A 27,749-nucleotide genomic window follows, 5' to 3' on the forward strand; every position below is an offset into this window, starting at 1 on the left:
ATTAGCATGGATGCTAAAGCTATGCCCTACAGTTGGAAAATATTGAAAATTATCAGTGGAAAGAGATTTTAATCGAATTTTCCCAGCTCCCTGAGAATATTTTTCATATTTTCCTATCGCAGGCATGAGGTTTATAGTAGAAGGGTAAAGGTGTAATGAACCGAAAATGGAAGAATTCTATTTTGCAAAAATATAAATGAATACGTTTTTGTGTGACGTCACAGAGTAGTCAGCTATATCGAACTCTGCCTCAGGAACTGTACCTTTCGAGAATGGTTAATCTCCTAACAAATAGCACGGTGGGCACTAGTCACTCTTCACACATCAGTGGCTAGTCAGTCGGATAGGCACATGAGTCTGTCATTGGTCAGTTATTGACTATTAGTAACTATATTCAATGACGGGACTAACAATGTAGCCGTCAGTGGACCATACAGCCCATGCATCTGAAACAGCTTTTCACCAATGCTATTCCAAGCGGCTCCTCTCCTTCCCGAGACATTGGTATTATCTTAAATTTTGGATATTTTAGATGCACAAAGTCACTGCTTGATGCTAGTTCATTGAATTGATTAGCAATTGGGATTTTTAAATGGAAATAGACTTTGGGTAAAGACTTGAAATATTTTTGTGCGATTATTTGCTTCTCACCATCAAGGGCAAGAATCCACTTCACAATACCACCTCCTACTTCACTTCAGAACATGCCTCACGAAAGTTCAGATGGAAAATAATACACAAGTTGGCAAAAAGAGTATAAATGAGAGGAGTGGAAGGTTTTCTGGCATGATGAAATTTGTTCAATGTCTCAGGACTTTGGAGATGATCAACAACACGACAATCTAGTTGACAATGATGCTTGTAGTCTTTCCATGCTTAAAAATGCACACCACAAAATGGTGAAGATTATGTTAGTGTCAAATAAATGCAGCTTCCCAGCAGTTATGCTTACTAGGTTCTCATGCTAGATATGGACTCTTTCGGAGACTGACAACTACATACCCTACTGCTTGGGTCGAATTTTACGCCTCAGGTTGGTTAGATGAAATATCAGTGAATACTAATTGGATGGAGCAGCTAATTTGCTGAAATGAAATTCAAAAGTATGTGTCCCGAGTCAATTAAAATGCTTTAGGACAGACACTTCCAAATTTCAACACCAAAATATCATCGTACACATTATACTCAAAATTACAAACATTTGTAAACACTTTTGTTTTCTGTAAAGGCCCATGCAAATACAGAAACAATTGCAGTAGCATGCCTTATTAAATACAAAAGTGTTACGCTTTTTTTAACTTCAACATCAAGATCCAACCAACAACGTGATCAAACTCTCAGTACCAGAATTATTGAATCAATCGTCACAGTTAACATGATATGTTAACATAATAATTCTCTCGATCTATAGTAAGATCGATCGCTTCAATCTTGCTAACCAAACAATATGGAACAATGAAAAAAATACCCTATCTGAAAACTGATATTTTCAGGGTTTTGTATGAATTTGAGCTAAGTTGGAGTAGCAAGGACGAAAAGCTGAACTATGTAGTGCATCAAATTAACAGGCAGCAAAGGGAAGTGAAATGTGAGTGCATTGCCAGAAAAAAATCCCATAGGGGTCTAATGCTTAGGTAAACATTAAATTAATGTGAACTAAAAAACTGAAAATACCCCAAGACTCAGCTCCTAACGATCATGCACAATAGTTGGTAAACTGCAGAGAGAAGATTTCAAAGGAGTCTACGAGGCGCTTAATTAGTGCAGGGAAATGACAAAGCAATGAGAAGCTTAATACATAAGCAAACCTCAGGCTATGGGTAGACTTATGAAATGATGCTCAAACAAATTCGGATGCTAAACATTTAACATTAATGTGGAAATTCTAAACATGGATGAGCACAATTTTTTGTTCAGCCAAAACATATTTTCAACTATGATAACTTCAAAGCAGTATGTTCATGATGCAATAAAAAAATGACAGTTCATCTTCGTAATTCACACATCCAAATTTCATCTGCTGTTAGCTAATTTTCACTTACAAAACCACCATATATTTCATCAAATCTCTTTTCATGGACTTTCCACAAGGCAAAATGTCCTGTAACTCAAACACTTGCTATGCTCTAGAAATCAACAGCATTTAACTAGAACGTTGAAAAGAGCTGATTCTTTAAATTATTCCATGATTATTCATTGATTTTCAATTTACGAATGATTAAGACTTTAAGAATACTTGATTGATTTTGGAATTAGAAATAGCTCTCCTCGAAAACATCCTCAAATATACCTTCAAATACCATATAGAGTAATAGTATACCATAACGTGTGTAAGAGATGTACCCCTGTAAGAGAATCACCAATATTTTGAGCATCGGAGCTAAAGAAAAAAATTTTTTCAGCATTTTTTTATCCTATCTCGCTGTGTTGCAGATGTATGCCTGGACTTTCCACAGTTATCAAAATTTCCTCTTTCAATACTAACGTGGCATTTTTCAGTTAAATTCACACGATATGCATGGCACTCAGAGATGAGTAGGTATACACTTGTCATAACCTTATGATGCTTTCTAGCGATGGTCGAATGGGATACCTCGGTTCCAAATGTCCACGAATAACATCTAGCGATTTGATCGTTGGATTTTTCTTCCTCACAGAATAATCCTCTAAAATCGCTGGAACCGTAATGGCTTCGCCCGGTTTCGCTATTTAGTTGGGCCCTTCTCGCTTCTATAGCGTTAAGGTGTTTTTCCCCGTCCCATCCCTTCCAACCCTTTCCTCATCCCAGAGGCGTAGTCGGGCTCCTATCGCGGCGGCGCCTCTTTCCTTTTTCCTTCATCTCCTCCCCCTCCCCGGGTGATGGGGCGTATAAGCCACTGGCTTTGTTCCCGGCCCCAGTGTGTTGTATCCTTCGAAGGGCTCCCCTGAGCCCGTCCCATAAGAGGAAGTAGAAAGAGTTCCGATCCTCGCTTTGCATATGCAGTTGCACTGCAATGCTTGTCCTACTCACCAACGATTTTGTTTAAAAGGTTATTGCATTAGAACTGTGGAAATTTTTCAGGCAAAACATGATAGGCAGATAGGGTGAATCTTCCTAAGGGATTGAACAACCATCAGGGGAATCTCAATAACCACGGCGTGGATTTCACAAAACCACCCTTAGCCCTCCATCAGCCCATGCCTCTAAGGTTTTTTTCCTAGGAAAATATCAAGTTGCATGGGAACAATGGAAACGTGTTTCATCCTTACCCCATCTCAGTGACTGACTTTTTTTGGTCTACCAGCTTCCATTCTCCCAGTTTCTGAAGGCCAAATGCCAGGTGAGTGACCTACTGAGCCTGAAGATATCTCGATAGCTTTCAGCAATTGTATGACATGCACGAGGTTCAAAAAAGAATGAGACCGAACGTGACGCATATCTGACAACATTTAAGTTTTTTAAGCTCAAATTGATTGACACAAGCTTTATAATTATAATAAGGCTAATAATATTTAACATAGTCTAAAGAGCACAATTTCGGAGGTAACAAGCTTAGCATGAGCGCATTCAAACAAGACGAGACCAACAGAAAATTTCAGGCGAGGCAAAATGCATATATCACATTGCTGTGCCTTCGCCCCTTCGCTTTGAAGGCAACAACGTCACATGCAAGATCAGCTGTGTTTGTCCCTTGTCCATTTGCTCGCAGCCATGTTGCTTGAAAGATGGAGGGAGCGCCCTCCTTTCCTCTACCTCTCCTTTGGCGCTCTTCACTTGCAAGCATTTTCGATTTCTTCTAACTGCCATTACCTAATGGAAATTACTCAGCAAGACAAATGTTGACTATTAACTAGATATTGTCCTTCAACACTATGCGCTTCTCTAATAAGCAATTACTATACACAGTACAAATGCCGCGGTATGCCCACTTGTAGCAGTGAATTTAGCGTGCTCTCCAGAGCAAAAACCCCCGCGCGATCTTTTCCATTTTTAACTCTGAGATACCAACACGACAGCACAATGCTATGAGATAAGAAACGCAAAAAATATGTCACTACAGGAGAAAATCCCCTGCCTGCCACTTGTTGATGACCTTGGGGTTTCAGATGACTGACTCAACCCCCATTCTTGGTTGCAATTTCTGGGAAAAAAGGTGTATCTCTTACATGCGTTTATATGGTAGCTCACTTGGTTAAGTAGGAGTTCATTAATCAAAGACATTAAGATTCAATTATCCTTAGCATTTCATAAATCACTTAATTAACCGATACGTAAATGGTTAGGTCGTAAATAATCACAAATCACTACTAAAAAGGCCATGATGACAAAAAAAACTCATTGGTTCATGACATGATGCACCAGATTTCCTTGTATTACCCCTTCTTTGTAGAATTCATTCAGGAAATATTTATAAGAGAACAATCGTGATAATTTTTAAAATTGATCTCAGGAGATTTCATTAGGATTAGGAAGGAAACTAGTATGATATAAAGTTAAACCAACAGGCTAAAACATAAGGAAAAAACAGAAGGAAATGGCATAGAAAACAATTTTACACTGGTTTAAGATATTAAAAACATGGTAACCACTGACCGGGACTTCTCAGGGGTGGATTCTTGAGCTGACCTAGCACGAGGGAGTCCAGGTCTAGACCTAACCATACTCGAATTAATAATGTCTTCCCGAGAGGAGTTAGCGGCTTGCGCAGTCTTGCACCTTTTCCAGGAAGAGAAAGGCATGCTTGGCTCAAAAGCTGACACTGAATTCAAATAATACTCAAATTCAATCAGCTTTAGACATGTAGAAATTAACTTCTTTGAAAGAAAACCTTTCAAACAATATTCACACTTAAATCCTTAAAAATAATTTCATAATCATTAAAAGCCAAAACGAGAAAATATGGGAGAAAATTAGAATTTGATTTTAATGCTACCCTGTTATCTAAAAGTTTGAATGCACTTCAAAATATGTATAGTTGATCAAAAATGAAACCAGATTCTTATCATATCATCACAGGGCTAATGCCTGCTCTACAAGGAGCTCTACACTGCACAGGCTGAACCAACTTCAATTCTCACAGTGCAAATAGAAACAGCAGCTAAGAGAATAGAAGGAGCAAATAGAATATCAGCAAAGAGAAACAACAGCTTCTTATGACTGTTTTATGTCTAAGCAATTCCTTGACAAATTACGCAGCAGGTTAGATGCAAGAATAGGGAGTGTTTTCTTCTAACATTGAAAACTAATGTTCTACGAGCACTTGACAGAATGCACGGGTAAAACCGAGCCCTCGATTACATATAATGACGAAGTGCCAATTCAACAAAATATCACATCCATATGATAATGGCTGAATGAACATCAGAAATGACAAAAAAATACCCTATGTATTCCTCTATATATTATTCTTCCCTTGAGCAGCATAAAAAAAATCCTAAATCATTTGCACAACCTTGACAACAAAAATTCCACAATGGATATAACAGATAGAAAACGATATATAGAGAGAGTCTGTGATATGGAGAGAAAAACACTATTTCTAACTTTCAGTTTAAAAAATTCATAGAAAAATAAATAAAACAAAATTTTAGCGGGCGTAGCTTTGAGGAAATCCTTTATCATAGGAATAGAAGAAATAAAAACTAGGCTATTTCCACATGGTATTTTATTGTGACCGACCATGATTTCATTTATGCATAACACCATCAAGGTGAGGAGTTAAGGTAAATCGACCAGTATATTTAGAAAAAAAAAGAGAGGATGGGTTGGGACATTTCCAGGTGCTGTTTGTTATGGTGGGTAGGATTTGGGCTTGGTGCTTGGTTAGGCGTCAGGTGGGTGGGGTGGATGGAGGGTTGAATGAGCAACTCCACCCACAGTGACTACTAACCAAGCACCAAGCCCAACCCCAACATCCCCCTAAACAACAGCACCCGGAAATTTTCCAAGCCATCCTCCTTTTTTTTTATATATATATATGTATACTGGTCTATTTACCTGCAACTCCTCACCTTGATAATGTTATGCAGTAATGAAACCAACGTCGGTCACAATAAAATACCATGCGGAATTAGCCAATTTTCTATTTCTCCTATTCCTAAAAAAACTAACTTCTTTGCTCAAGCTTTGAACTGCAAACCTTATGGCTACATACCAAGATACTACCACCCAGTCTACCATATTGTGAAATAAGATGCAGGTAAATTAATAAAATAATCTCATAATAACACAGAAATTGGTCAACATTGGTGAGATGTAAATTATCAACTTTTGGTTATTATACTCTTAAAATTATTCCCGAGGGTATAATTAGAGCGCAAAACGCTCATTGTCAAAATATTCACAAAGGTAACTAATTCTGAGTGGGAGTTCAACAGAAATAATTAAATATTATGATAGGAAACTTGCTGGGAAGATGGAGTTCATTGTGTCCTTTTGTGAACAAAACACTTGATGAATACCAACATCAAGTCAATGACATGATGAAATTACTAGAACACACAAATAAAGTTAGCAGGAAAGTAATGGAAAGATGGCATATTTCACCAACAGAAATATTTGGTCAGCAATATAATTTTTAGCAAAATATACCTCAGTCAGCATACAGAGAGCTTTTGTTGCATAAAACAAAATGGCAACACTCACGAAAAATTTCCTCCCCAACAAATAATTGAAATTTCCAATAATAAAGAGTAACATCGCTCTAATATGAACGTTCAAGTTCAGAGGCATTTCTGCAGTGAGCTGACACGCACAATTTAATTTTCACTGCACTAACACTTAAAAATCAGCCTGAGCAGTGCAGAGCACCCCTCCCCCAGGAAAAAATACATCTTGAACAGATTGAAACTCTGACAGAAAAAAGAAAAGGATGCACTCACTCGCAAGTTTATCACGTCATTTTTCCGACATAGACATGTTCCCAACTAACAAGAACTCAAATGACTGAAAATACCAAATATGGTAACTACATGCAGATTAGTGTATTTTAAGGAATGGAAAAATTATCATTCAGTAATAGTAATAATAAGTGACCATACAAAACAACCATGCAATTTTCACCAGAATGTGGTACCTGGAACATATATTTACAAATCCAAAGATTTCTGAAATACTACCAAAGTCAGACCACAATATTTTATTACGACAACTAACAACTCAAAAAAGTTAACTGCAATAACTAGACACGAAATATGATGCACTTAAAATAAGTTTCGGTTCAAGTCTTCATATTGTGAAAACTCTGAAAAGTGTTGCCTCTTCAGGTGATTATAGCAAATAAAGAAATCACCACAAGTAATAATCTCATGCCTAAATCACACATTACATGAACTTATGGAAGTCCAAGGATGCTTACAAGTACCCAAGGACATGTGTGAGATCAGATACAACACATGCTGAATACTTTCCATCACCACTGGCATCCTGGCTGGCACTGAATAGAAATTCCTCATTACTCCATAAATGTGTGTATGAATGTAGCCTACTTACCATCTTTCAGTTCAAATGTGGGCATTCTTTTTGACTGGACGTTACATCGCAGCATACAGTGGTCAAGCCCTCATCCACAATGACCGCATTCACCAATTTATTTTACCACCCAATCCAAAAGAATTGCAAAGATCAAACATTTTTTTTCAATGTTCAACTAACAATAAGTTGTTCAATGTCCCTAATTCATAACCCCCCTCAGAGGAATAAAACTATGGAAAAAATTCATTTTGATCATTGCAACTCTCTTGGATGCAATGATAAAAAATTTGGTAAACGATCCTTTTGAGGATGGATGCAACACGAGATTGTCAAGTCAAACACAATGCTCACATTTTAACTGCATCATGAACTGAAAGAAAGGAAGCAGACTTAAAACACACAGCATCATGAAAAAATCATAAATTTCTATCCAATTTGCCCCTAAAAACTCACATTATATACCAAATACATTTCCTATCACTGACTCAGAGCTCCAACATGAAGGTTGTTGTTGAACAGAATTCACAGAGGAAAAAATCATTCATCTTGACTTGGACATGAACCCAGATTCCCCGATTTCCTGTCAAGTGCTTAAGCCAGTGAAGCTACCAAGGCATAATTCTTTCCAGTGGAAATTTGAGGACTATACCGGAAAAGGTGACTGATTTTTTTCTCAGGGGATTTTCGCACGATTTGTGCATTGCGGGTGACTTTCATAAAGTTATCACTGTGGCTAGTCCCGCTATACTTAAATTTGTACGTTCGTTTGGATAGGTGAGGGCAGAGCTCAACAAGGACTCATTCAAAAGGTGTATGAAATTCGCATGTTCAGTGTGCGTCCGTCTACTTGTGCCATGAGGATTTATAATTGGGTTTTCCGAAGGCATCACCCAGGATTTGAACCCAAGGCCCTTAAGGTCAGAAGTCATGCCTGCCATCCTCCACGCCGTCACACTCCCTTCCTGCTCATACAAAACATCCCACATTTATTTCTAGCAGCAGACTCCACGAGGCACAACAGTTTTCAAGCCTTATTCACACAACAAGGGGAATTAGTTTCGTTGAGCACCAAAAGCGTGGACCAATGAATTATAATTTTCTTCTGGGTAAACATGCCAGCCATCTCACTATAAAAAATTGCTGGTAATATCAGCTGCAAACTTAAAATGTGAATGTAAGGCTCCTCCTTATAAGCACTCTTCCCCACCCTACAAAAAAAATAAAAACTCCTGGGGAGCTGCACGGAGTGAGCAGCTCTTTGCAATGGGCGGAGAGCAGTGAGACATCCCTCACAGAAGATGCATTTTCCTTGACTAATGTCACAGGAATGGCAGACGTAAAGAGGTGGTGGAGGAAGGAAATATGATGAGTGGAGTGAGACAGGTGATGAGGGACTGATGTGTTCCACACGAGTTTGGGTAAAGGGCGGGGAAAATTGGTTCCCAGGAGGGGTGTAGATTGTTAATCCCCACTTCAAATTTAGGCACGCATACGTAATAGTGGAGAGAAATATTTCAACTTACATTAGTGTATGAATATGGAAACAGCATTGATACTGAAATGTAAGCACAAAAGACACTGACAAACATAATGGTTACACCTAGCAACCAAAGGCATACATTGATTACAAAAAATCACAAATGACTCTAAATTCAATTACCAATAATGTAAAAAAACAGCTTGCAATATAACAGTTACCAATTAATATGTATCATACAAAGGTATCTCAAAGTTTTAGGCCTGATGGCAAAAAATGTAAAATATGCACTGTTTGAACATATAAAAATTCAATAGTGTACGATACTGGACTCAGCTAAATTGCATTCGTTTCTCCTCACATCTAATCATTGGAATGCACACACTTTGAAATCCAACTGTACTCCTCAACATATTAATGATGACCATCGAAACATATTTCTAGTTTAATCAGGGCCAATTTTTGATTAGGCTAAGAACTACTCATACCACCTCCTTTTAGCAAGCAAATAAAACTAATTTGCACAGTGATGACATTAATTTTGCCAGCATAAAAAGCTTATGAATACATTCAATAAAAAGGAATCATGCAAGAAATGCATTTAAGTGATACTAATGCCCAAAAATTTTCTAAGAGTGCACAGAATTACTGTAAGGGTAATTTAAAAACTATTAAAAGGACACCAATAGGCCATACAGATGCACACTGAGAACATATTCCATAAATGCCACAATAAATATCAAATTATAAAACTAATGGTCTAAAATGCTTATACTCCAGAAATCAAGCATTGGTACAAATGGACCTGGTAATACTTGAGCTACATGTAAAAGACTAAAAAGAAATTTATAAAATTGGTATAAACTTCATAAATCACACATAATTGATGACACTTTTATAAGTTTTGCTATAAAATATAAAAATAATCATGAGACTATGGCTATTGTTTACGTAGTACATTTATGTGTGTATGATGTTAAGGGCTTCAGTAAGGCAGATCTGATTCTCAGGAGGGAATTTATAAAATGGTTCTCCTTAGCACTTTTACAAGTACACAGAAAAATGCTAATGCCATTCATTGCAATTATTTCCCAAAGTAAAAACAACAAGCGGAGTGCCTTGATTGAGTTGATTAAGCCACCAATCTATTCAACCTGACTCCTTACTGGACAAATGTTCTGAATGGACTGAATAAAAGTTCAATGGGACAAGAAAACAAATAATTTCTATTATATGAATTTTAAAATGTGCCTTCCCTTTTCACATACTTAGTATAATGATAGAGTATACTATTACTAAGAAAATGACTCAATGAGAGGCTCATTTTTGATCAACAGCTCAGTTAGCCTCCAACAAGTAAAATATTTAGATCAACGACCATTATTAATGGAACCAATTAGGTCGTGTAGTCAATCAGAGACTGCCATTTCCAAAAAGTATCCATGGATTTATAAAACAGGAAAATATTTTACTCCTGCTTAAGGTTTGTTTTAGGGCAAAGCTTAGAATACTACAATACTAATTTGGTTGATTTTAAATCCAACACACAGGCTGATATTTAAAAAATCCAGTCATTGTTGTGACGAATACATGTACTTTGGATTAAAATCATTATGACCATATATATATTACCTCTTGGTAAACAAATTTTAAGAGGAAAAAAATTCCTTGGTAAGAACAAGAACTAAAAATACAATAGACATCACAAAGCAGAACATCATTCGATGACTTACATTAAAGCAGAATTATAATGAGGGCTGCAAAAAGAAATTATTCCCATTCTTACTCTTGCACAAAGTTTTTCATCATTTTCAACTACTGCAGAACAAAACATTCTGCTCTGGGTCAGTCGAACTGGTGCCTTACCCAACTCAGTCAAGATACCTCTTAGAACAGTAAATATACCCATGTTCATAATGGACTACGGAGCAATATATTATAGGAGTTTATTTTCACATAAACCAGTAGTATGAGAGAAAAAGAGTTTTTTCCACTTTATATCCACAGTAAAAAAAATATATATTTTCACCACTGGAAACCGCAACTTCAATCTATAAGTTGGCTCCTTGTACGTATTCTTAAATGACCTCTCATCAAACAAGGAATCACATTTATAAAAATGGATTAAATAGATAACACTATTTGTTCAATTCTACACTTTTCCTTAGTTCACAGGCAGGAAAGATGTGAGCCTCGATTTAAAACCAAATGGGCATTGGATGCTAAAATGAAGGAAAATCCGAAAATCCCTTTTCCACAATTATTTTTCAAAAAGCTATTGTTTCATCAGCAATATGAAATGCATTTGAAGATTCAACTATAAATTTGAGAAGGTAACACATTCTACCGCAAAATGGGCAATAAAACATACTGATTTATAAGGATATGAACTGTCACAAAAATACTGGGCACAATTAACAAATAAGCAACTTTAATTTTAAATGGTAACTGCATAACACTTACAAGTGAGTCGGAAAGCTGCCAGAGCTGAAGGATGAATTGCTGGGAGGAGTCGTCTTTGATGAAGATGGAGAAAAGGACAGTTTAAGCCTTCTCCTATCAACTAGAATAAATGTTTCATTCAGATAAAATATTTCATTATAGGACACTTCCCCTTCTTAATTATTAATACTTTCACCAAGGATTAAAAAGATGAATACTTAAGCATTCAATCAGATGCAACTTATTACCTGATTTATCATTTCCCTGAAAGTCATCGTTGTCATAACTAAAGTCCATGTCCTGGAATGGACTGTGTCGGCTACCACCTGTTACTGAGGAGAAATTCACATTTAGATAAGAGGTCAATAAATTTCAGATACATACATACCATTTTACAAGACTTGATAAGGCACAATATGATTTCAAACAACAACTGCTATGAAAAATAAAATTGACAAATGAGTAAGTCTAAGTTTGCAATAAAGGGTAGTTTCCTTCATCAAAGAAAATGAAAGGCATTGATTGCGATTCGTTACCCACCATTAGTGTATTCATGATATACAAATTATTTGGTTTTAGAAATCCCAGTTTAGATGAATGGCAATGGTCCATTTTAACCTCATTTGAAAAAGGCCAGATTGGCATCCATGCGATTCCTCCCCACGTGACGTCACAGGGACCTAGTTTCTATACGAATAGATAGGAGTTTTACATCGTCTGAGATTACCAATGCATGCAAGAGGCACAGAGCTCAGGGAAACATGTCTTAATAATCACCTATTAAAACTGCCTATGGTCAGAAAGTTTCCTTCGTTTGACAAGGTATTAATAATCCTTATTTAAGCCAAGCGCTACCTGCTAGCAGCCTGCATCGCAAAATTTTCACTTTTCATTTAATCGCGAAAAATACATATCGTCATTTAAAAATCTAAATGCGTGAAATGCGTACTCCAGGAGTAATAGTATTCTTTCGATTTAGGCAATAAAAAAATAATAGGAAACCACCCTACTACCAACTGCATAATGCAAGGACATGTGTAGAGCAAGGAGCTTCTCTACACATGATAGATCACTGAGAGGTTGGGATCTGTTCCCAGAGCAGTGACTGGCTAAGTACACAAGGTTACAAGTAAATTCACATGTAATTAGTAGAATTCTTTAATTTACATTCTATATTTTTATCTTACAGTCATAATTTTTTTCACAGCGATCAAGCAAATCCTAAGGATGCCTACAAAACCCCTGACTGATGAGGGATTAGCTAAGAGGCAATTAAAAATCATTTCATTTTTTTTTACTTGCTTAAAAACCTTGACCCCTCAGTATAGCACTGCAAAAAAAAAACAATTTAAGGTAGACACAATTAGGTATTCCTGGTGGCATTCAATATCTGGCATCATATGCATACTACCATGAACTTTAAAGCCACACTCAAATCAATCCACAGGGGAAGACGATTTCTAAGTGGCTATATTAAGATGAACTTTTAAGTTACAAGATTGGTGAATCTGATTGTAAGTTCGAATCCAGATCACAGCAAATACTTTTCCCTCAATAATGCAATCACTTCACACATGTGATACATTCCACTTAGGTTTATCACAGGCTGCTTATAGGTATTTCCAAAAAATTTCGGAATTTCGTTTTCTCAGTACCCACTAAGTACAGAGTATTTCGTATGGTAGAAAAATAAGTATTGCGTGCCACCGACTCATACCTTGAACCCACTTCACGTCTTAATGAATAACTTAAATGATTAAAACTTATTCTTATGCATGAGGAAATCATGCCACCGATTTTCTTGTGCAGGTTGCGCTGCAAACACTTGGTTCCCATATTTTCCTCTCAGTTTCTCATAGACTCTAGATCAGACATTGTTCCTGAAGTATGTTCCATCAACTTGCCAAAAATAAATCAGTTTCTGTCTTTCTTTCTAACAATTGAATGATATCTCCATTTACAAAATTCCTTCAATCCTTTTCTTTTTCTCTTTCCACGGTGTATAGCCCACTAATAAATAAATTTTTCTCCACGGTATTTATAGATTGTATCTAAAAAATGTGGATTCCTGATCATTTACAATTGAGCAGATGCACCTTAGAACAGAATTCCTTCAATGATCCTTTCTCCCATTTGCATGAACCTTATATGCATCATTTTACCCTAAGCATCCAGCCAGCTTTTGCTATTCGGTTTTTTTTTGCAGTTCATCATGTATTCCCACAGCAACTCCTTTCAAATGAAGTACATAGTTCATTTTTAAATCAATTTTCAACATGAATTGTATAGCTAAAGAAGAGTACATGATAAAACGTGACATTGTCAGCTTTTGCTCAAAATAAGCCTCCATGAGAAATTTCTTAAGAGTTCTAATCTAAGAGTTTGCTCAATTAATTAACATTTTAAGACTACAAATTACTAATAAACAAATTCTGGAGATTCATGAAAACGCCATACACATTTCTCATCCCTTTACAGGATACACCACTCCCTTTCCACCAGTAGTTTTTTATCAGTAGTTTTTTATCAGTAGTTTTTTATCAGTATTACTCAGTAAACTTATGAGACTGATGAAGCAGGGAGCATCTTACAAACCTTTATCTTTTTCCCCTTTGTACAAGTTATTTGAATCATCCAAAACCCCTCCGACTCAAACATAACATTCCGACACAGCAATTCACTGACAACACTACTCTCTTTAATTAAATAAATTTCAGACACTATTTTTTTTAGAATAAACATTTGTTATATACAAAACCTCACTTAATATACAAACAACTATGTAATAACAAAATTAAAATAGCACATTTAAAGAATTCCATTAAGGGTTGTGATAAACACTTTAATTTATCTATAAAAAGAATGGCTAGCTATAGATATAGCTTCGTGAATTCTAGAACGAAAATCTTGATTAATTCATCCAAATCTCATACGAATGCTGTTTTCAGGTGATTCCATTAGAGATATCATTAGAGTGAAGTCAATTTGGTGTATTACTTTCCAGTCAACACTGTCCCGAGCTTATGTTATTCTTGTGCCAATAAAACATCAGCAATCTACCAACATATCTTATCTTACTCACGCACATAGCGACATATTAATGATTTGAAATACTCAATAAATGAAGAATTTTTACTTTAAAATACACCTTAACCGTTCCTTTTCCACATTAGATTTTAAAAAATATTTATGAATCCCTCTTTTAAACTCTTTAGGAGGACGTCGATATTTTTTCCTCCTCACAGGGGCATATGTTTACAAAAAAAAGTCATTCAAACCCCAGGATATGGCAATAAAGCGAAAACTTGGTTAGGAAACAATCCTTCGTGACATTGAACATTTTTAACCGAATACGGTCAGTTCTTCCATTTTGGATGGTAATTAATTTGATGGATAATAAATGTATCAAAATGCAGAGGATTAAATACGACAAAGCAGTCAAAATAGACGCATAATGTATCTCATGTGTGCATAGCAGACGTATGAAGATAATAACAATGGCAATCATGTACACCTACGTCGTCACAGTGCCCGAAATTATTTAGAATAAAATAATTTACTTTCTGAGTAGTGATTCTCGCCTGACCATTGTGAATAAAGCCATGAAAAATGATGGGTAAAATCTAGGGTGAACTGCATCTTGAAGACATAGAGACGAAGATATTAACATGTTTTATGGAATAATGAACAACAGAGATGGAATGAGAAGCAAACAAGCTAAGATAAAAATTTTAACACGGGACTAAATAAAAACAGCATACGTCAACATGATCAACGAAGCCACATGAATTTAGAATAACGAGATAAAATCTAACTTCCATTACTAAATCGTTTAGCTATCTGTGCTTTCGCAATATACTTTTTTCCGAGAAGAAATTGATAATAAACATAACAGTAAGACTGTATCCCAGCTGGCATGTTAGCAACGCATGAAAATCTTTTCTTTGCAGCAAGTAAATACATCACTACCTTCGTTGCCGCATTGTGGCACATAATCTCACAACATTGCCATTATACTAGGAGAAAATAAGGACGTACGCCAAACAAGTTAACGACAACGCAATAAGATTTCAAAAAAATCTATGTTAGTGTCATGGTTTATACAGGACGTGCATAAAAAATGAAAATTTGCACTACGTACGTTGATTATGTTGGTTATTGGAGCCTCCTTGGTATTCCGCCATTTTGATTTTTTTAGATTTTATCCTTTTTTAAGTCACAGATTTCATTTCCGAAGACGCCAAATCCTTCATAAGAATGTCTCCATTCAGCTATGTAAAACTGCAGTCTGGTTTGCTAGAATCCAACACGCGTACTACATCCAGGTTTCGTCACCATAAATTGCACTTGTCGCACTTCCAGGCAATAACAAAATTCGGTTTATGAATAGATGTCGCATTGAATACTGAGTGAAACTGGCCCACAATGAAACAATAGCAAATAGGACCTCAAATTATACCAACCTACAAGATTCCGTCACAATGTTCACTGTATTTAATTTCAGCATGGCTATAAAATCTCTCCACTGATCTCACAAAATAATCGATAGTTAGAGTGAATAGACATTATAAATTGCATATTGCCAGAGTGTGCGTAGTAAAAATGCTTAATTTTTACGGAATGAATTATTTCCGGGCTTCTGCGGAAACTGGCTTCAGTGACAAAAAATGTAATATCAAGTAACTACTATGGAGCTGTGCTTATGTGATATACGATTGAAAACTACGCTTTATGAGAAAAATATGTCATAAGTTTAAACAAAATTTGAATAAACGAAGAAAATCTGTAATCCGTCACCTCTGATGGACGAAACGACGAAACATAGTCATTACAAGAGTGGTAATATGCAACACAACACATTCGCTCGGCGCTGATCAATTGTCTGCCGTCTGGTGCTCGTAAATCCGATTGGCGGTGAAGTGTTTACAGAAAACAGAGTGGAAATGTTGTGTAGAAGTCAAACCGGAATTTGTTCAGTCTTGCTTAAATTGCAGAAGTTAGTAATACCTATCTTTAGATTAAATGAGCGATTATGGTGAAAATTATTTTACTCTGCTAATTTTTTACAGCAACTTCAAGAACGCATGTTATAGCAACTACGCTCCATATTTCGTTGATCCGGTGTATAAAAAGCATGATCTTGAAGAATTAACTGAATCTGGAGAAGCAGACAAGTTGAAACATGTGCCTATTAAAGCGGCAAAAAATGAGCACACTTCTTCTGTCTACCACGATACCTTAACGCGGTAAGATTAGTAACAGGTATCTTAGTTTCAATACTACCATAATATTGTGCTCGTCCTTACCTATTCTATACCAATAATGTTTAATGACTTCTGTTGCGTCCAGTGCAGAAACGCTGATGTATACGATATATTATTCCCCAGTTATTTCCTTTCAGGTTCATTTCAACCGTTTTTATTGTCTTCTTCAGTCTCTTTTAATCTTCACCCTCCCTTGCGTAACATTTTCAATTACATTTGGAATCCTACTTCGTAGTAGTTTCAGCAGTGCCAAGCGTATTGACTTCACATTCACGAATGCAGTGCGCAATCCTCCGAGACTTGGCCACGCTTGCCATAAACTGCATGCAATCAGCCACCCACGTCGTGACATAAAGAGGTTCTACTCTCGCTTAATGGTCCCGAGAACTAAACTTGTGTCGTATTCAGTACAGTTTAATTCCCTGGACTCAGATAATATATGTACTAAAGCCTTGGACACAATTCCTCTAACGCCTTTTAATAATGTTCTTGCAGTTCTTATTTCGAAAACTTGTCATTACAAGGTAGCAAAATGTTATTTTTCTGTATAGCCTTAGTTGTGTTTGTTATTGTGTGTTCCCTATCATAAATCATTATGGCCTGTTTACATGAAACCGTAACACGTAGTAGCTAAAGTCTGATTGCATGTACGATTGTAATGGACTGGAGCATGTATGAATGCATGAACCAAATTAGAACAGGTTCTATTTTCTGTTCATGCGTTCGTACAAGGCAGGTGTTTACTTGATGTATTTTCACTTCATACATTTAGGCATTAACTCACACGGATTAATGTACCGTGTAAACTGGCCTTACGGCATTTTTTGGTCGTAATAAATTCCTTCCATCGTCTCTGTGGCTTTACAGATGCTGTCAAAGAGACCTAGTCATAATCTTACACTATATCGTTGGCCCGTGGCGATCAGAGATGATCAAGGGGCATAACTTTAGACTTCACCCAATGAAGAAAAAAATGGAGTTTTGAACTCCTACATCCTTGTAAGCACTTGGATACTTATTTCCAGCGAGATAGAGCAAGTAGGTGGAATTTAATCTAGGGCCGCATAGAAAATTGGTGGAATTCAGATGAATATAATAATAGATCCACAAAATCTTATGAAAGATGCAAAATTTCTTTGTAGAGTCCACATTGATCCCATGAGGGTATCGCATTACACCCACATGGGTTTCACCAAAATCCTGTGTCCTTCTAATTTCCACCAGGGATCCTCTCGTATGCCTTGTGGGTCTCACATCAGCTGCCGTAAAGCTCCACTGCAACTCGAAATATGTACTTCTAAATGGGACCCACATTGGATCTCAATCGACTGTCATCTAGGATTATACAAAAATCATTAAACCTTATGATTTCCACTAGGAAGCGATGTAAAAATCTATGTTTTTACCTTACACATTAAGATGTGATACCATGGAATCTCATTTCAACTCACATATGTATGAACAACAATTTTATTGAAGTTCATACTCTTTTGAGAACAATTTGTTCAAAGGCACAGTCCACACTATTAACCCACAAAACAATACCTCTGATTAGTCTATTTAAGTCTCTACATCATTTAAAATTACCTGAGTTATGGTACAGAACACATAAGGAATAGCCTAACCACCAGGAAGAGGAACTGATTTGAAGGGTTGAAAGAGTGCTTGGAAAGTGGTTCAAGTGCCTTTCTTGGCAGAAGGTAATCATATCAACAAAAATAGCCGACACCTTTATACTGTGTATACATTATTTATTGAGGTGCTTTATGATACTTTTTTTAGAATTATTTATCCTGGAAAAGGAATAAAATCATAATATTTGTTTGAATTTAGTAGTTAATATTTTCCTTAGCCAAAAGGCACAAAATGGTTGTTAAATTGAAAGAAATAATTAGAAGTTATGAAACTGGTATGTATGAGTCACAATGTATATGTCATGATATTCCAAAGTAAGAGTTATTAACAGTGAGACAGACTATGATGTCCCATCTCAAATAATCAAATATTTTGTAGCATCATAGATTGCTCCTGTTTATGTCCTAAATATTATCACCGTGTGATATGCAATTGTGGTTCAATGGCATTCTAAGAAGTATTAGAGTGCAGTGACCACAATACATTCAGTCAGAACATTAAAATTAGTGAAGCTGAACCTTTACATTTCCAATCAACTGATGTGTCAGCCTTCTCTGGCCAAAAATCCCAATAGTCAAAAGATTTGACGAGTTGTACATGATCGACTATACCCATTTCTCATCTACCAAAATAAGATGGTGTATCCTAAACATCGACTGATTTTCCATTTTTAACCTTCTGCAATTCTATCATTTCTTCTATTTTCATTTTGTTATTTTTTAGATGTCAAACTACAGTTCACTCTGTGATTTTTTTCCTCCTTGCAGGAAACTGATTAATTATGTTTTGAGGAAAGGAAAAAAGGATCTTGCCCGTGACCTCATCGAAAAGGTGCGAAATAGGCTGTTGTGGACATCTCTCAATAGAATTTCCTGATTATCCTGAAGTATTTTTTGCTAATCATTAAATGAAATATTACGTTAAATTTTTTTGTGGATATTGGGCAAGATATATGATATTTATTAAGTTTTAAAAACAGCTGGATGCAATAGGGTGGTTTCCTATTATTTTTTTATTGCCTAAATCGAAAGATTATTACTCCTGGAGTACGTATTCCACGCTTTTAGATTTTTAAATGACGATATCTATTTTTCGCGATTAAATGAAAAGTGAAAATTTCCTAGCGCGCGAAAACGCGACGCGTAAGTATGAATGTCGGGAAATCTCTCCGTGTGACGTATTTCTGGTTCCCGCTGCCGCCTTGTGGGGTGACCTTGAGGCGAGTTGAGCGCTGATACGACGCAGGCTGCTAGCGGGTAGCCGAGTACCCTGCTGGCTGGTAGCGCTTGGCTTAAATAAGGATTATTAATACCTTATCAAATGAAGAAAACTTTCCGGCCTTAGCTAGTTTTAATAAGTGATTATTAAGACATGTTTCCCTGAGCTCTGCGCCTCATGCATGCATTGGTAACCTCAGACGACGTATAACTCCTATCTTCTCGTATAGAAACTAGGTCCCTGTGACGTCACGTGGAGTGGCATCGCATGGGCGCCAATTTGGCCCTTTTCAAATGAGGATAAAAATGGACCATTGCCATTCGTCTAAACCGGTATTTCTAAAACGAAATAATTTGTATATTATGAATACAGTAATGATGGGTAACGAATCGAAATCAATGACTTTCGTTTTCTTTGATGAAGGAAACTACCCTATTTGGATAGGTTTAACACTGCATGCAAAAATTAATGCACATTAGTGGCTAGTTATTAAATATAATGCCTATCCTTGGAGTGTGGGAATAATGAGCAGGTACTTAGTTGTTCCTCTAAAAGAAAAACCTTACTTCATGGCGGAATCTTAATTCATGGAGGAATGACATCATTGGGGAGAGTTGAAAGGTCTCATGCTGTTTATTTAGAAAGAAGTAAGTAGGGATTGTAGTGGAATGGGGTTGTATTTTTTTAGAACTTATAGTGCATACTCATTTTTTCTATAATGAAGTAGTTTAACGTAGTTCATATTGATGCAGTACACTGATGATGAAATACATGAAGTAATGGATAGGCATTAGTTTTACTTAATAGATATTTACTTATGATTAAATAAATTGCTAGTTCTAAATGCATATCTCATGCACCTAATCATATATCTTTATCTTATAAAATATTAATGCATTTTCTTTGTAATTTGGATGATTAAAACTTCCAGCTGCAAAAAATGTCTATTTTCAAATTTGTATCAATGAATTTAGAGCTGATGCATAAAAATTTTCTTCTGTTGTTTCCTAAATTTTTTGTAGACCTACGAAAATATGAAGCGAATTCAGTTGCAGAAAATTAATGGTCCTGAAGGAGATAAACTATCAATAGAAACCAATCCAGTTGTTATTTTGGAAAAAGCTGTAGAAAACTGTAAACCACTCCTACAACTGTCCCCTATTAAGCGAGGTGGCGTCGTGTATCAGGTTGTATCATTTTCCATTAATTACCAATTTCCTCAAGTGCATGTCCATTTGCAGCCATTCTATAACATGAGTACCATTTTGATTGAAGGTTCCTGTGCCCATATCCGCAAAGAGGTCAGAATTTTTGGCTTTTAAGTGGTTGGTGCTGGCTGGCAAGGAAAAGGAGCGCACTATTCATTTCCCAGAAAAAATGGCATGGGAGTTAATAGATGCATCAGAAAACAAGGTACAGTTTTACTGAAGGGAATTCTGCAAAGCTTAGGACAATAAATCGTGAGCCTGTTTTATTTTTTAACCATTCTATTTAATCAGAGATATGGTTCCAGTCCCATTACATTTTCAGTGAGAAAATGGACATGCACCATTTGCCTATGTCCATTTTTTCCCCTCATTATTTACTCAATAAAATATAGCCTTTCACTTTCTACTTCATTGGTAAGATACCAAGGTGCCGTTCATATTTTTTTTTTATATCACTTGGCCAATATGGTGGAGCCAAGATTGAAGTGGATGGAATTGGAATAAATGGCAGAATCATCTTGGTATATTTTATTTAAGATTCTGGCTCATCTGATTTCCCACGGTGAGGGGGTCAGTTATTTCTTCTAGCCTTAACACACTTGCTGTTTCAGGTTTTCTCGTGGTAACGGAAGTGCTAAAAGGAAACAAATTCAAGGTTGATATGCAGTTTGTAATAACCTATGTTCCTTTTCTATTATCTTCTTGTGTTATCCATCTTATTTTCCTCACATTTTGTTTGCATGACACATTATCACATAAAATTCTATGCATGTCCATGGCCATTTTCAATCACTTGGACAAATATCTTGAACCCATGGTTTCAAGATGAATTGGTGATCCTGCTGTTATCAGAACCGAAATGTAAATGTTACAATAAATTTACGCATTAGGCATAATTAATATAATGCCTACTATTTCAGGAAATATGGATACGTATTAAGGGAGAGCATTTGGTAATGATATATTATCATGGATTTTTTTGATTATTATTTAACTAAAATAATGTCAAAGCCTTACTTTTGTGCATAGTTCCTACATACGAGTTAACCCATGTGAGAAAGAGGGAGGCAGGTAACCATAGTATCATGCACTGGGCCAATTGTTGCCTCTCTTTTATAATGTACACCCAGTAGCATAGCTGGGGGGAGGGTGAGGATGGAGGGGGGCTCATGCCCCTCCCCAGACAAGTAATTTCAGTAGAAAAATATTAACCTGTACAACAAATTCATTCTACTCCACCAATATGTTTTAGAAAAAACAGCTTCCCATCAACCCATCAATTGTGTAATTTCAAGTGCCAAAATAGCATAGAATGTGATTTCTAGGTACGAAAATTTTCACATTTTTTCAAAAGAGGGGTTACTCCTCTCGGACCCCTTGGGTCATGCCCCCTACAACGTATTGTCCTGGCTATTCCCCTGTGTACACCCTTACCTCTGATACAATGGCATCAATTGAAAGTGAATCACCAATGGACTTAAAAAATAGCTTTTCTTAGCTGATGCCTACACTTCATGTGTCTCTCCTTCTCTGACTTGGGGATCTCATTCCCTACTTGTCACCAAACCCTTCTATCATAATGGGATGACTCAGGTGGGCTTGCCTGGAAATTATGGTGCCATTTTTCACTGTGGATCACCTTGAATAAGAGTGGAACTTTCACTGATATTTCATGACTGGGGATATAGTATGGCACTTTTCATTGCTGTATTCTGGTGTCTCTAAAATTTGAATTATCTTTTCAGGGTAAGGTCGTCAAGAAGAAACAGGATTTGCACAGGCAATGTGAAGCCAATCGAGCATATGCACATTATAGATGGAGCTAAATAATGTAGAAATTTTTTCATTAATTAGAATAAATCAATAATTTATTACACACGTATTTTCATTAACTTCCAAATACTACTTTAAACAACTCAGCATTTTCAACCTTGCCATGTTTAAGGCTCAACTTCAGCTTAGAAGGCTGTGAGTATCGTTCGATTACGAAGTATATCTGTGATGGATTTCCAGAGATTTCTGAAAGAGGAACAATGTCGTCTGTAGAAATCAACACATCCCTCCTTCTTCCCCAAAAGGTAAGATACGCCACTTTGACCTTTTCCCGGTCATCTGAAAGATACACACTTCCAACCAAATTCGTGCACGGGATCCCTAGGGTGTAAAATGGCAAATTCAATGCAAGCATCAAGTACGAGATACCATACAATGCAGGGTAATCAACCAACCCCGACCCGTAGAGTGCAAAGCTTATCGATACACTGGCAGCAGCAACAGCAGTCTGAAAAAACTTAATACGATTAATGAGGCTGGCGTATCGAATGTGGGGCAATCTGTACACCACGGACTTGAACTCATCTTTCGAACTCAACTTTGGCTGGTCTGACGCCACATATCTTGGTAGACATCTTAAGAAGGTAGAATGCCTTCCAAGGGATCGACACGGAAGAATCGCACGTAACATTACATCCGCTGCAAATGGAAATATATTGCTCATGATAAAGTGGCAAGAAGCCGACGAAAATTATCCCGTAAGATAATTGAAAGGAATACTACTTACTGAACTAACACTTCCACATCTGAGAAGAATGCGAAAAAATGTTTAAATGAGACGCCCAATTCACGAGCACAATTCCAAAAGAATGAGATTCATACCGATGGTAAGATTTTCCGAGCAAAGAAATAGTGGTACAGCCGCTGTTCATGAACACAATGCGGCATCGCGGCATGAAGCGAGAACACCCCTGTTAAGTATCACAAAATTGCCTGAATTCCAGGGGCAAATGACGATCGCAACTGCGGGAACCATTTAAATTGGCAGAAAAGGATAACCCAGATAATGATCGATTATGGGCCCATAAGACGACGAATTCGAAATATATCTTCATGAATTCACCGAGATTATTTCATTATTGATTCAACTGTTTCCGGTTGACATAAGTTCGAGTTGCAAGGGGATGTCACAAGCGAGACGGTAAGCACTAATGGATCCTAATACTGAAGTAAGCTTACAGTGACTTCTAGGCAAAATTAGCAGTGCCGGAACGCACTGTCCCTAATTTCTTTTAGAGGTGAAATATTACTCTGTGTGCTTTTTATCAAAAGTTATTATTTATATTTTATTAATTTTTTTTGTTTTGGTCACGAATGTATATATTAAAAATTTTGATGCACCAAAATTGGAAAAAAGTGTTATTTGATTGTTATGTCTTTTTTAAACCACGAAACCACCGCCAACTCTGCCGTTATACACGGTGAATGATCATGCGAATGAAATAATTCGCTGTGTATAACGGACAAACTCGCTAATGAAACTTCCAGCGCATTATCATTCAGTGAATGTTAGAACATGTTCTAATTTGCTCGCATGATCCTGTAAATGATCACATGATCATTCACTGTGTATAATGTCCTTTAGAGGCGGGGGATGTAGTCATATCTAGAAACGTTTGAAGATGGTATGGGTAGAATGAAATAGGGTGCCCGTTCGGGAATGTTGGAAAATGTTATGTTTAAATGACATTTAAAGGTGTACTGAGCCTCAAAATTCTCTCAGTAATTGCATTTTTTCTATAAACAAAATATTTGTTCACTTTATTATCAATGAGGTTTATGGTTTTCAAAAACCCCTTCCGTTGATCTTCCTATAGGCACTTCTAGAAGGGTTTTTGAAAGCAATGGATAGAGTTCCTGCAGAAACCCAATCTGGTGTATGTCAAGTTAACTGCTGCTGGGGCAGTGCATACATCAGGGAAACATATTGAGCCTTAAAGATACAGCTTCAAGAATACCAAAAAGAAACAATATATCAGCAACTGTGCCTCTCTTGGAGTGGGCCCACTCACAATATTGACAAATCAATGCAAAAATAATTTCTGAGGAGGAAAGATACTATCCACTTACCTTTAGGGAAGCGATGGAAACAGTGGTCTAGCCAGGGGGGCACAGGCCCACCCCCAAAGCAATTAATTTTAGCAAAACAGCTTCTCGACGACCCATCAATCGTGTAATTTTAAGTGCCAAAATAGCATAAAATGTGATTTATAGAGATAAAAATGTTCAAACTTTCCCCATTGTGGGATTCCACCTCCCTTATCCCCCAGGTCGTGCTCTGCCCCAACACATCGTCCTGGCTAGATAGAGATTATGAAATCCACAAAACCCTGAAATAGGGAAGATGGATATTAACCATCCAAATCATAGAAAAGACTGCTCAAACCATTTGGGAAGAAAAAGGAAAACTCCAGGGAAGATGTAGAAATGAAAAGTCTCTGATTTCAGTTCAGATAGGGTAAATACAAAAGGAGCTAACTTGATGTAAAGTATATTTCAAATTTGTTATACATGTTACAAGACTGTCTAGAAAAATGTCGTGGCACAGTGGGGATGCCAAAACCAGTAATGGTGAGCTAATTAGTGATTAAGATAAGTTGCATGGAGATAACTATTACAGGTGGACTTTGGCACGAAGGGGTCACGTGTAATAACTCAATGCTGGGAGGCTGTACGTAATTTATTTCGAGACACTGATTGCCATTGCAGACAATAAGGAAGAGTAACTAGGAAATAACTCAACAGATTGGAAAAACTCCCATTCTACCCCAGTGGGGGAATGTGTGGTTATGGGGTTTGAGGCATTAGGGGTAAAAAGAAGGGAAAGATTGGACAATAGAGACTTTGTATTGATATTTTACAGTGCACAGATATTCTTCTAGACTGCACGGACTCTTTTATGTCCACAAAGTAGGCATGGGACATGTTGAAGAAAATTGCACCAACTATGGAAGATTAAAACTTGGCAAACTCAATCAAGGAACGTGAAGAATACTAGCGAGATCAGTATTCATCAGTGTGTAGCTCCAGGAAATGGCTACCCAAGGAAAATCAAGGTTTGTAGCATGGATATTTCTGATAATATGCTGGCTAGCTGTTACCTGAGTGGATATACTTAGTTCAGAGTTGCTGGAGACGTGAAATACTATAGTATTATTATGTCATAGAAAAATTATAATGTCAGATGAAATTCTAAATGATATGCTGATCGAAGAGCAGAAATTTAAATGCATGAAAACTGTAAATTAACCAGAGCAGATATCTGAAAACAGCAAGGGGTTTAAAGAGGAGAATACTCCCAATCAACAAGCTTGCAAGGCAAGGGCTTGTCTAGGAGTTGAGCCAAAGTGGGTAAATGTAGTCAGACTAGACTAATTGTTTGCTACTTGTGTGGAACAGAAGGTCCCATGTCATTTGATTGCCTACGGAATGAATATTCTGATAAGAAGGTTGAAAACAAAGACCTAGCTACTGTGATTACAAGAGAGCGCTAGGTACCTTTCATGAAAAAGAATGAGATGAAGGGATACAGTGCATGGATCCTGGATGAAGAAACAACAGGCCATATGACCAACGCGAAGGATTTGTTTGCCGACCAAAACCCCTTCCTGGGAAAGTGGAAATTTGTGATGGTTTCCGGATTGATATTGAGGGCAGTGGGATGGAGGAGATTATTATTTCAAGTGAATATTGTGGTTTTGATCTTGAATTCAGAAATGTGTTGTTCATTCTAGGACAGAAGGATAACTATTGATATCTCATAAGGTATGTTGGATGATTTGTGTATGAAATTTTTGATGCATCACTGGTGCCACTGTTCCTGAGGTCAGTGAAGGTTGGAACTTTGTACTAAACAATTAATAAAGGTGGAACCAGTATTTCTGGAATAAAAGAATTTCAAAATGAGAATGAAGAAAAGATATTTCCAGAGTGGGATTGTCACTACGGCATAACAGCCTTGGTACATATTTGAATCAAGATCATCTATAGAAGAACAGTGTGGTCAAGGTTGAGGGGATTAAAACAAGGGTATTATGAAATCTGCTGCAAAGGGAAAATGAAGAGACCAATATTTCCATCAGGGGAGGGTGAGAAGGCTATGAAATTGATGGAAAGGATGCAATCTCAAATGGTGAGAACAATTTCACTTCGTAAAATAGGTAAAGCAAGATGGTTTGGTACAATGTGTACTTTCAAGGTGTGCAATAGTTTTCCTGTTCAAGAAGAAGATCAAAGGAGGTAATTGAGAACTTCATGATTTTCAAGAATCCTGTTGAATGTCTCCATGAAAGAAGGTGGAGGACATACAGTGAAAATGGGGGCAAATGCATAAGTGAAAAATGTAAGGAGATTTTGGAAGTCAAGAGTGTAATATGTACATAGATTTTCCATTGCGTACATCCCACAACAAAATGGCCACGATGCCTTTGCCTACACAGCAGTAGGTACCTCTCCATCCGAGGTATTATTTGCTTCCAAGAGGACACAAAAAGGATGCATTAGAACAGAGAGAAATTAGACAATGTGATAAAAACTCATCATCACTCAATTACATGAGCTTTCAACATATTTCTCGATTGTTATCAATCCCACACCCATTGCACAATTGTGTACTGAACCCCAGCCTGAATCCCCTACCCTCCACCACATGACCCAACACCTTAGGTCAACCCCCTCCTCATCCCTCCCTTCCTCACTCATAAATACCGCGGTTCGATGGACTTCTGTTCAATGTAAGACCTGATGATGGTGTAGCAACCAAAATCAGTTGTCGAACTTTGTAATTAAAATATGAACACAACTTCTTGTCTTCTAATGCTTATAAGCATGAGGAAGCATTTGTTTTATGATGTAGGTGAATATATGAAGTGTCGCTTTTGAGGTCAAGCATTGTTTGCTGTTCTCCATATAGATGCACTTTTCTTATTTGGTATAGTGTATTTTGTATTTTAGTAATGTAATTGACTTGACTAAGTTTATGTATTGTATGAACTTTACGACTCCATGCAAATGCATTTGCCCACAGACAATAAAATTTATTATTATCATTATTAACCTCAAAAAATTAATTTCAAGTAGGTACATATTTTCCTGTCTTTGGATGTCGACCATGAATGTGAAGGCTAGCAACTACACCCTTAGAGGAGAAGAGACAATCATGAAAGGATCTCTTTTGTGGAATCACAAAGAAGGAAAAACTTACATCTATCAAGATGTGA

General features: G+C 36.8%; 3 protein-coding genes across 7 annotated transcripts in view; 1 reads left to right on the top strand and 2 right to left on the bottom strand.

The window, feature by feature from the left end:
- The window catches only part of LOC124155423 (dual specificity mitogen-activated protein kinase kinase 4), a 32,938-nt gene extending 16,955 nt beyond the window's left edge, over positions 1-15,983 (bottom strand). The window contains exons 1-4 of one of the 5 annotated variants that reach the window (XM_046529234.1): positions 15,514-15,983; positions 11,621-11,698; positions 11,394-11,493; positions 4,574-4,696 (exon numbers count right to left, since the gene is read on the bottom strand). In XM_046529234.1, the coding sequence (XP_046385190.1) occupies positions 4,574-4,696; positions 11,394-11,493; positions 11,621-11,698; positions 15,514-15,556 (344 nt within the window). In that variant the 5' untranslated portion in view covers positions 15,557-15,983. Of the gene's footprint in view, positions 1-4,573; positions 4,697-11,393; positions 11,494-11,620; positions 11,705-15,513 lie in introns of all 5 variants that reach the window. The other 4 variants (XM_046529241.1, XM_046529223.1, XM_046529250.1 and 1 more) reach the window with 4 other exon arrangements.
- Positions 15,984-16,219: 236 nt separating this feature from the next.
- LOC124155448 (28S ribosomal protein S7, mitochondrial) lies at positions 16,220-22,571 on the top strand. Its single transcript, XM_046529270.1, has 6 exons — positions 16,220-16,368; positions 16,442-16,618; positions 19,039-19,102; positions 20,512-20,676; positions 20,765-20,902; positions 22,443-22,571. Exons 1-6 carry the CDS (start codon positions 16,316-16,318, stop codon positions 22,521-22,523), a joined length of 678 nt encoding a protein of 225 aa, XP_046385226.1. The 5' UTR covers positions 16,220-16,315; the 3' UTR covers positions 22,524-22,571.
- LOC124155456 (transmembrane protein 186) lies at positions 22,548-23,434 on the bottom strand. Its single transcript, XM_046529284.1, has 2 exons — positions 23,258-23,434; positions 22,548-23,169 (listed from the first exon to the last, which is right to left on the bottom strand). Exon 2 carries the CDS (start codon positions 23,159-23,161, stop codon positions 22,586-22,588), a length of 576 nt encoding a protein of 191 aa, XP_046385240.1. The 5' UTR covers positions 23,162-23,169; positions 23,258-23,434; the 3' UTR covers positions 22,548-22,585.
- Between the last annotated feature and the right edge of the window lie 4,315 nt (positions 23,435-27,749).

This window comes from Ischnura elegans, chromosome 1, assembly GCF_921293095.1.
Source record: "Ischnura elegans chromosome 1, ioIscEleg1.1, whole genome shotgun sequence".
Taxonomy (NCBI): Eukaryota; Metazoa; Arthropoda; class Insecta; order Odonata; family Coenagrionidae; genus Ischnura; species Ischnura elegans.

Bases quoted from the DNA above. Each gene is read 5' to 3' on its own strand.
- LOC124155448 (XM_046529270.1), top strand. From the start codon at position 16,316: ATGTTGTGTAGAAGTCAAACCGGAATTTGTTCAGTCTTGCTTAAATTG. The intron at 16,369-16,441 runs GTTAGTAATACC...AATTTTTTACAG, and splicing joins GTCTTGCTTAAATTGCAGAA to CAACTTCAAGAACGCATGTT. The intron at 16,619-19,038 runs GTAAGATTAGTA...TCCTCCTTGCAG, and splicing joins TACCACGATACCTTAACGCG to GAAACTGATTAATTATGTTT.
- LOC124155456 (XM_046529284.1), bottom strand. From the start codon at position 23,161: ATGTTACGTGCGATTCTTCCGTGTCGATCCCTTGGAAGGCATTCTACC.